Source organism: Castor canadensis, chromosome 11, assembly GCF_047511655.1.
Source record: "Castor canadensis chromosome 11, mCasCan1.hap1v2, whole genome shotgun sequence".
Taxonomy (NCBI): domain Eukaryota; kingdom Metazoa; phylum Chordata; class Mammalia; order Rodentia; family Castoridae; genus Castor; species Castor canadensis.
The window spans coordinates 60,107,157-60,116,887 of NC_133396.1; the positions used below are offsets into that span (position 1 = coordinate 60,107,157).

General features: G+C 52.9%; 3 protein-coding genes across 7 annotated transcripts; 1 reads left to right on the top strand and 2 right to left on the bottom strand.

The window, feature by feature from the left end:
* Positions 1-130: 130 nt before the first annotated feature.
* Sox15 (SRY-box transcription factor 15) lies at positions 131-2,887 on the top strand. Its single transcript, XM_020151682.2, has 2 exons — positions 131-1,968; positions 2,539-2,887. Exons 1-2 carry the CDS (start codon positions 1,442-1,444, stop codon positions 2,705-2,707), a joined length of 696 nt encoding a protein of 231 aa, XP_020007271.2. The 5' UTR covers positions 131-1,441; the 3' UTR covers positions 2,708-2,887.
* A 376-nt stretch (positions 2,888-3,263) lies between these two features.
* Mpdu1 (mannose-P-dolichol utilization defect 1) lies at positions 3,264-6,191 on the bottom strand. Of its 5 annotated transcripts, none has more exons than XM_020151670.2 (7): positions 6,037-6,191; positions 4,818-4,883; positions 4,500-4,632; positions 4,149-4,234; positions 3,919-4,037; positions 3,661-3,771; positions 3,264-3,561 (listed from the first exon to the last, which is right to left on the bottom strand). In XM_020151670.2, exons 1-7 carry the CDS (start codon positions 6,137-6,139, stop codon positions 3,439-3,441), a joined length of 741 nt encoding a protein of 246 aa, XP_020007259.1. In that variant the 5' UTR covers positions 6,140-6,191; the 3' UTR covers positions 3,264-3,438. The 5 variants fall into 5 exon arrangements, with proteins under 5 accessions (XP_020007259.1, XP_073903078.1, XP_020007263.1 ...); XM_074046977.1 differs by having other exon boundaries at positions 4,149-4,270; positions 4,500-4,696; positions 6,037-6,089; XM_020151674.2 differs by having other exon boundaries at positions 4,500-4,696; positions 6,037-6,088.
* A 1,411-nt stretch (positions 6,192-7,602) lies between these two features.
* Positions 7,603-9,629, bottom strand: Cd68 (CD68 molecule). The gene is made up of 6 exons (XM_020151662.2): positions 9,468-9,629; positions 8,966-9,390; positions 8,708-8,827; positions 8,474-8,552; positions 8,192-8,362; positions 7,603-7,940 (listed from the first exon to the last, which is right to left on the bottom strand). Exons 1-6 carry the CDS (start codon positions 9,511-9,513, stop codon positions 7,807-7,809), a joined length of 975 nt encoding a protein of 324 aa, XP_020007251.1. The 5' UTR covers positions 9,514-9,629; the 3' UTR covers positions 7,603-7,806.
* Between the last annotated feature and the right edge of the window lie 102 nt (positions 9,630-9,731).

The following is a 9,731-nucleotide window of genomic DNA, read 5'->3' on the forward strand; positions in this document are numbered from 1 at the left end:
GGTTCCTACTCCTTCCTTGTCCTAAGGCCGGTCCATTGAATGTCTAGAGCTGACTTCCCCTGGTCCTTGTTCTCTGTTCCTCCCCACTTGGCTTCCTTCTGTGTCAGGAAGATGGTCTGGGAACTCCCAACATCCTAAACTCTCCAGCACCAAGTACCCTCCAGAGGAGGGTGGCTCAGGCTTTCTTGCTCCCTCTGGTTGCTTGTAGAGTTGAGCCACTCCTGTTCCCTGAGTCACTAAAGCCATTCCTGCTAGGAGCTGAGAGCCAGGGCCGGCTGCTTAATCTGATTACTATTACTGAGGCCCTGGGGCGCAGGCTGGGCCTTGGGCAGAGTGGAGAGCAAAGTTTTCTTCACAACAGCCTCTGGAAATCTAGGGGTCCAACCCACATCACTGACCTCTCAGCTCTTGGGAGATTTCCTGGCTCCTTCCTGTTGACTTGTGTTTGATAATAAGATTTGCCATAATTCAGTGGCAATGGAGAAATCTCTGGGGGCTGGATGTTGGAGGGTCTGAGTTTTCTCACCTGGAGAAAAGGATTGAATCACCAGCCCAAGCACCTGTTGGAATGACTCAGAAAACAAAAATGGCCTACCTCTGACTGCGTGTGACTTTCTTGCCCAAGGGGCAGGTCAGGGGTTTGAGGAGCTATCCCAAAAAAGCAGAAGAAAATGTACTGGAGTGGGAAGTGGGACCATCCCAAATTCCTAACACTACTCTGGCCCTGAGGGTATTTGATGACCTAGTGCTTGATCCTATTGTAGAAACAATTGACTTTAAATTGCCAGTGCTTGAGAAGGGAAAAGGAAATAGTTGTAACAACCTCGGACTGGAAGGCCTGACTTCTAGGCCTTGGGTGGAGAAGGGGGCGTGGTGCCCCAGGGGAGGAGTTTGGGGCTGGGAGGAACAGGACACCTGGGATTGCTTGGGTGGGGGGGATGTTGGCTCAACCTCTGGGAGGGATTGGGGAGGAGTCAGTCTTTAAAAGCTGTTCCTGAGCCAGCCCGCCAGTCACAGACAATTAGCCCAGGTAGGAGAGGCTTGTGGCACATCAGCTGCACCACTGGAACTGGCAGCTGCGGGAGCTCTGGAGTCCCACAGAGCGTGGGTCTGCCTGCAGCTTCCACTGGACCACTGTCCTTGCAGCAGAGGGTAGGGGGAGAGAGACTCAGGGTTGCAGAACTTGGAAGTAAGAGAGCAGCGCATAGCCTCTCCAGGACAGGGGTGCCAGACACCAAGGATTTTGCATTTGACTCTACAAAGTGTACCGAATTGATTGAGGCAAAGGCTCCATTTCAAGAACTCTGAACTTGGGGATGATACATACTTCTTAAGAATCCAAGCTTCTCTGCCACCCCTCCAGACTGGGAAGACACTTCCATCTTAAGGGTCCTTCATTTTGAGAAGAGGGCATCCAGGACGCTAAGGCTCTCCCCAACCCATGGCACTACCTGGCTCCTCACAGGCTGCCTGGAGCCTGGAGCCTCCAGCTCCCACAGCTACCTCCTCGTCTTCAGGACTTCAGGTACAGGATGGTGCCAGGAGCCCTGTGGCACCACAGGGGCTTCCCCTGGAGAAGGTGAAGCGACCCATGAACGCGTTCATGGTATGGAGCTCCGCTCAGCGCCGCCAGATGGCGCAGCAGAACCCAAAGATGCACAACTCCGAGATTTCGAAGCGCCTGGGTGCTCAGTGGAAGATGCTGGGTGAGGAGGAGAAGCGGCCCTTTGTGGAGGAGGCCAAGCGGCTGCGCGCCCGGCACCTGCGCGACTATCCCGACTACAAGTACCGGCCCCGGCGCAAGACCAAGAGCTCGGGCGCTGGCCCTCCGCACTTCAGCCAGGGAGGAAGCGGTGTGGTCTGCAGGGGACCGCACTGGGGGCCAGGGTACACAACCACCCAAGGGAGCAGAGGATTTGGGTACCAGCCTCCAAACTACTCCACAACCTACTTGCCTGGAAGCTATGGGTGAGTAGTGTCTGGGAAACAACAGGGTAGGGAGGAAGACGCTCTTGCCTCCCTGAAGCCTGGGTTGGGGCGCCTGCTAGAGGGCCAAACCGAAGGGAGACCTGAACCCCTCGTAAGCAGAGGCCACACCCAGCTGAGGTTAGGTAGGAGGGTCCTGGTGGCTCAGGTTTCCCCCAGAGGGTCTTTTCATCTCAGCTGGATGCGTTCCAGTTGCTGGGATGTCCCATTTCCCTGTTTCTTGCCCGTTTGTGACCTGGCTTCCTCTCCCAGCCCCCAGGGCAAGGAGAGGCCTAGCCCATCCTGCCCCTTCCTGGCCTGCTGCCCCAAAAGAGGAAAACAGCAGCACAGCACGCAAGCCCTCTCGTAAGCGTGCCCCAACAAGGTTGCCCTGCTCTCTAATCCATCTTAGGGTCTGGTCCCATGCCTGCTGAACCCAGTGTGGCTGGCTGGGTGGCAAGTTCTACCTCTGTCTGCCCAGAACTGGTCAGACCAGTCCCCCAAATGAGAGTTGGTTACAGTGCTCAGCCCCTCCAACCCAGAGAAGTAACCTAACCCCATTTCTCTTTGCAGCTCTAACCACTGTAGACTGGAGGCTCCCTCATCGTGCTCCCTCCCTCAGAGTGACCCTGGGCTCCAGGGGGAGCTGCTACCTCCTCATGCCCCATACCTACCCTCAGGCTCCCCTACTCCTTACAACACTCCCCTGGCTGGTGTCCCCATGCCCCTAACCCACCTTTAACTCCATGTACGTGGACCTCCACCTCCCAGGAGGGCCACATCCTCCTTTCCCACCAGAACCACCCCCACAGCCCCAGGTTGCAAACCCTTTCCTGTGTGGTACAACAGTTCAGAAGCCTACAACCCTCCCAGGAAAGCCAGGGTGAGCAAAACCACACTAAACCCAGTTTGTATTATCAAACCATGTCTGTTGAGTCTTTATTGTTCCATGTCTTCTCCCCTCCTGCCCTCCCCAACTGCAAAAGGAACCAGTGCCATATCCACTCCCTTCTGCCTAGGCCTGCCAGGACAGGAACCATCTCACCCCACCCTGGAAGCCTTACCTGAGTCATTCTGTCCCCCCTTCCCCCAACTCCAGCACTAGGGTCCAGAAGACCAGTCCCAGCCAGGCTGGGGAAGGGAGGCAGCCACAGATCCCCAGTCCCTTCTACCCAATGTCCATACTCTGCCTTTCAGTACCAGAAAGGATGTAGAGTAGACAGAACGAGGTATTTGCCCCAATAAGGAAATTGCTATTATGAAGGACTCTTAAGCCAAACAATGAAATGAGTGAATAGTATGTGAACAGGACTTAGAAAAACTTTACTAAAAACAAAGCCTGGCTCAGAAAGCTGCAGTTACCCAGGAATGGTGGATGATTAAAAGTCACACCAGCACACAGGCTTAGATGGGGAGGATCCTGAAGTTGGGTGGATGAATGGAAACAGAATGACTCCAGTAGCTGGCTCAAATCTACTGCTCCTTCTGCTTGTGGGGAGGCTTGGTGTTCCAGTAGAAGAGGACCTGGATGGCAATGAGGCCATTGCAGAGGGAGGAAACCACAAAGACTCCAGCCATGAGGGGGTCTCCAGTTTCCTAAGGATAAAGGTTCCAGACAGAGGGCAACTTTAACCCTCAACTAAGAAAGGTAGGTTGAGGTTTTAATGCCCTCTGGAGGGCAGAAGGTGCACTCACCTGAATGGAAGTGAAGATTCGGGTCAGAGAGCCCCCAAACAGCAGAAAGACTGTGATGGCTGAGAGCTGGCCTGTGTGCCCATTGCAGTAGTTGGTGGCTGCCTGGAGCAGCTAGGAGAACAGTCCAGACCTTTGGTTCTCTAATTTGATTTTTCCTATTCCTTCACTCTTAATACCCCATATGCTTTAGGCTTCCATTCTGCCCCTGAGCCCTGTCCCCCACTTCCCAACATTCTTTCCCTTGTTCCAAATACCCACCTTGCCCACAACCACAGCAGGCACATTGGAGGCCTGGAGCAGGGTGACTACAGCCAAGGGCGTGAACGGTGAAAGCAGCACCAGAAGGACGAGTGCGTAGCAGGCGAGGAAAGCTACTCCTGGGGTGAAGGAGTCAAGAAATCCTCAATCTCCTTATGTACTCCAGCTTCCCCAGGCCTGAGTTCCCCGCAAGGTTCCCAAGACCCACAGGGCAAATTCCCAGCCAGCACCTTTCACAGTCTGTCCTCTGTAGTGCATGACCAGAAAGCAGATGGTGACTGTCTGGAGGGTCAGGAACAGGGCTTCACCCCAAGAGCTGCAGAGTCAAGAGTTGGGAGGAAGAAAGGCAGGCCTGGAAAGAGGCAGGGAAAGCCTCCATAGCCTGTCCATTGGGGACACAGTTCTCTGATTACCCTGTCCTCTACAATCCACACCTCCCACCCCTGAATGACTCATCACCTCTATCAGTGTGATGAGGCTTCTGGAAGGGCTTAAGTTTTCCTACCTTTTTACCTTCCTTATCTTACCCCCCATTAGAAATATGGGCATTTACCCTTGGGGATGAAGGGTAGACTCCTCACCTGAAAGGGAAATTGTTGGTGATGCTGTAGACCATGGTCCCAGTCAATGCCATCAGCTCCAGCATTACTGACTGGAGACTGAGCCCTTCTGCACTCTTGGCTCCCAGGATTTTAAGTACCTGGGGCAGCTTTACTAGGGAAAGGATGAGAAGGGCAGGGTTGTGGAGCCTCCATCCCTTGGCAGCACAATACAACAGCTACGAAATGGATTGGGAAGTGTGTTAACCCCAATTTTGGCTAAGGGACCCATACAGTAGTATGGCTTCTCAGCACCTCCACTCTTATCTCATCCCGACAGCAGGAAGGAAAGATACATACCAAGAAGTGACCCAGCCACAATGCCCAGCCCCAGGCCTTTGCTGATCAGAATCTTGAGGCAGGGACCTGAGCAGAGAAAAAGCAAGCAGAAAGGCTACCTCGAGCCCAGACCAGGGCTTGAAGTGCTCCTGTGGTCTGTCCCCTCATCATCTTTCCATGTCCACAAGAGATCTTGGCCTCTGGGGTGGGGTCAAGGGTGGGGGGAAGTGGTGGTCCTTCCTATTCCAAATCATCTCGCATTCAGACTTTCCGAATCAGCTTCTACCATAATGCCCACACTCTCACCCAATCTTTCACTCCCTACAAATATAGCTAAACTCCTCAGCCTGACTTTCAGGTCTTTCCATTGCTTTCCAGTAACATGGGCAATGTCTAAGAGTTCTTTGGTCCTTTTTTCATCCTCCAAACTACTAGGTGGTCCACTTCACACACACTTTTGGAAAGCAGATCTCTATACCACTCATTCCTGAAATCTCTGTCCCTAGCCCTTACTCAGGGGTTCTTCCAGGATTTGCTTTTAGCCACCACCTGTAACTTCTCTATCCTTCAACCTTCGTTCCAAGGAGCTTGACCCGCTGGGACTCAAGACTCATGGGTCAATACGCTTTAATGGTGTCCCGCGATCACTCAGGAGGCAACACGAACTGAGGGGACAGACCAAGAAGGCTTCCCAGTGGGACTAATGTATGAAGTCAGCCTTGCCGTGGAGCCGCCTCGTAAACCGAAAGAGGAAGGCAAATGATTCCAAAATTAGATCAGGAGCCAACATAAAGGCTGAAAGGAAAAAAAACTAGCTTGTCAGGGATGCAGATGAAGGCCGGGTTTGATCAATTTTTTTTTTTTTTTTAAATGTGAGCCTTGGGCTGGGATGTAGCTCAGTGGTAGAGCACTTGCCTAGAATGCGTAAGGCCCTAGGTTCGATCCCAGTATCGGAAAAAAAAGGAAAGGAAAGGAAAAAAAACCCTAAAATGTGAGTCTTCTCGTCTCATTGAAAAATCACAAACTTCAGAAGTACTTGCACCCGGCAACTATCCGCTCTGCCCAAATATGGCGCCTTCCATAGCGGAGACCGAGACACTTCCGCCCTCCTCCTCAGAAGCGCCTTCCGCCCACCTCGGGGTGTCAAGCAGCCTCTGCTGTCACTTAGGTTCCAGTCACGCCTCATTTATAGTTCAAGGTCCTCGAGCAAGACTTTGATTGGAAGCTGAATAAAACTCACCATCAAGTAAGTCCCACTGGACAAAAAGTTTGTCGTAGCATTTCTCAGGTAAAAGAATCGGCACCAGGGCCCGTTTGAACAGTCTTTCTGCTTCGGCCGCCATGTTGGAAAACTAACTTCCGCCAGTCTTTGCAGTCCGCCATTGATTTATGCTGCGCATGTGCGCTTTGACCACCCCGCCTCTTGTTCTTTCCCACGAGAAGTGCACCTTCCGGTTCTCCACCCTTTCTTAACGCCATCCCAGTTTCAGGAGCGTAAAATAGGTCTCGTAGAAAGCCCGCATTTCGTTTGCCCCTGCCCTTCGAATTTTAAAAGGTGCCAGAGCTGTACGCCTGCGCACTTAGACCTTCCGCGCTTTTGTTTATGCTTCAGCTGGGCAGCAAGATTTATCCCTCTTTCTCCGCCCCGCCTGCTATGCGCCATCTTGTCTTCTCCCAGCCAAGTTTGTATTGTTCGAAGTTAAGAGAAAAGAAGTGTGAGTCTCCAAAATGGCGTTGGTGGGGGCGCTCCCTTAGCTCCCCTTCTCTTGGGGTCTCCAGAAGGAATGGCATAGGCAGGAGCAGGTTAGGCTGTGCCGGACAGCCCTCCCACCCCATGCTTCGCCCTCCTCTGGCGAAGGAGGAAGCCCACCAGCGACTACAGGACAGTGGAGATGAGGGACGCGAGCTCAGCTGCAGGACAGCAGCCCCTGACCCACCATATGGGTCGTAGAGCTTGCAGTTTCTCTTGGGCAGACTCCTTTCTCACCCCATTACCCCAAGGCGCGTCACGTGCTGGGCCAGAACTTCCACAAAGCTGAGTGGGCCCAGAATCTGCTTGGGAAAGGACAATTTGGGCTGCTGGCGGGAACGCTGCGCATCACGGTGGAGTTGCGCCTGGCCATCACACTCCGTGGCCTGCTTTGCGATGGTCGGACTGCTGGGCCCTGCCTCGTGCACCTCGGCGGGCCGGGGCTCCGGGCTTCGGAGGCTTTCTATACCTTCTTGGGGCTCCTACCCTGGGAGCGGGGAGCTGGAAGGCTCATCCTGGCTCTGTGGTGAAGGTTAGGACTTGCACTCAGTGGTGGTGCAGACTGTGGCCAGCTGGAAGTCCCTTTAGAATCTCGCCTCCCAGAGACACCACCCCTCCTCCCAGATACTGGGGGTCAGAGCCTGCTGCTGCCCAGCAGCACAATTGTGTGTGGAGTACCCATTGCACCTGTGGTTAATGCAATGCTTTGTAGTGGGTAGGGAATTCTCACTGCTCAGGATCCACTGACTGCCGCCTTTCAGAGTGAAATCACTTAGCCACCTACTTACTGCTTTGGCTTTCTGCTGTACCCTGTAACTGTACATGAGGGTTGGGAAGGGAGCTGCACGTACAAACAGCTTCACTGAGTGTGTGTGGGGGGACCATTGGTCCCAGAAGGGACTAAAGAAGGGAGTTGGGAGTAAGGGGATTGTGGCCGGTTCTATGCCAGTTATGCCAGGTTTTGGGGGCGAATCTATGAGGGCAGTTGACATTTCATCCCTTCTTGCCAGCTGTCTTTGGTTCCCTGTGACTCAACCATGGGAAGGCACAGAAAGGCACGTGACAAACTCATGACTTTTAATCCTGGCAAGACAAGGGAAACCAAGCACAAAGATTTGAGTAGCTTTTACTGCTCTTCTGGAGGGAAACCTGTTGTATTTAATTTAAAAAAATTTCTTTGTTCTTCAAGAAAGACAGGGAAGAAAGGTAACTTTGAGTCAGTGCATAATGAAGAGTGCCCCTGGGGGTTGGGGCAAATGCTCAGAGTGGCTGGTAGGTGGATGGGCGTCTCCGGACGATGCAGAAGGCAACAAGCACCAAGGTGAGGAGGCCGAGAAGGATCAGACCAATGATGAGAGGCAACAAGATGGATTGGTCACTGGGGCAAGAGAAGCCTGGAAAAAGATAGGACAGTAGGCATTGCTGTGGTGGCTGAGTTAAAGGGGGGTGGTGGGGGAGGAGGATATGGAAGTAGGTTGGTGAACACTCAGAGCAGTAAGATGGGCAGGATCTTGTAGCGATGGGGAGGACGGTTGCCCAATAGCCATGACAGGTCCAGCAGAGGAAGATCCAAAAGGAAGATCTGGGGAGGGGAGATTCCAATGCAGTGGGAGAATAACAGGAGGAAAAGGTGGGTAAGTCTTACTTGGTCCAAAGACCCCTGTGTCGGGCAGCTGAGCAGCCTGTAGTCTCAGAGAGAGCAGGTCAAGGTGAACAGCTGGAGAAAGAACGATGCTTGCATTTCTGCAACTGAAGCTCTGGCCCAGGGGTGCTTGGAGATCTCGAAGGGATGAGTTCTGAGCCCAGAAGGTCCACTCTAAAGAAGTCATACAGGTCAAATCCAGTCCACCTCCCCACTCCCAGTTTAGCCCCTTCAGGAATCTAAACATCTATATGTAGTGATGAGAAAGGGAAGGAAGTTACTCACTTGCTGCCTGGGGGAAGGACACATTGTATTCCACTGCCATATAGTTGAGATAGACTACACTCTGGCTGTGCTGCAGGTCCTGGGAAAGTGAACAACAAAGCTCAGGGAAGCAGGGGGAGTGGCATCCATATGTACAGAGCAAGAAGTGAGCAATGAAACCCCCCCCCAAAAAAGTGAGCAATGGATGGGATATCGGAGGGTGAGTGAAGGATGAGGAAGAAATCACAGCTGTACCTGCTTGAATCCAAAGCTGAGCCATCCATAAGGGAATAAGAGAAGCAGGTGTGGATGGGCACCCTCACAGCCCCCGTGGACTTTGGTTTTGTTGGGGTTCAGTACAGAGATACCCCAGGCCTGTTTCAAAGTGAGAGAGCAGAGGTTCTGAGACTACATGGCTATGACATCCAAGGCTCCCCATCCCCTCCTCTCCCTCCTTCCTTCTGAACTATAGCAGGATTTGCCTCCAGCCCTGTGACCCAGTTTTAGCTTTACCTCTCCTCCTTCTTGTGTGGGATACAGGACTCGAATCTGAATCCGGGCTTGGAGCTGGACACAGGGCTGGGATCCATTAGTCCACGTGTAGTTTCCAACAGCCTCCTCAGAGCCTGGGCTAGGACTTGGAGTGGGTGGAGGTGGTCCGGGGTGGGGGGAACTGGTGCCATTGCTTGTAGTGGGATGAACTGTGGTATTTCCATGACTAGTGGTATTGGAAGGATTGTGAGTGGCAGTTGTGAGCCCTGGGCTGGTAGCAGTGCTGTTGCTCGTTGGATGAACCGTGGTATTTCCATGAGTTGTGGTGATAGGTCCATGGCTGGTGGTAGTGCTTGCTGTGCTTTCTGTAGCTGTAGGTGTCACCGTGAAGGATGGCAGTAGAGTGGCAGATTTTTTGTGAGGACAGTCATTCCCTGTTCCCTGGGCTTTCAGCAAGAGACTGGTTAGCAACTCAGGGATAGGCGTTTCCCTAGGGGTTCCCTCCCTTGTCCCTTCTCCTTACCTGCTAGTAGACCCAGGAAGGTCAAGAAAACCACAGCAAGCCTCATGGCAGAACTGCCTTCCCAAAGTCCACCTCAAAACCTATTCCTTCTGCATTCCCTTGGAAGAGGAAATGAAAGTCTTACTTCCTGTAACTAAGACAACCCCACCCTCTACTTGACTCAGGCACTTGGCTCCAGCCATAGGTCTTAGTCATTACTTTTCACAATCCTATTGGCCCTGACATTGTAAAAGGGAGGTACCAGGGCTAAGTCAGATACCATGT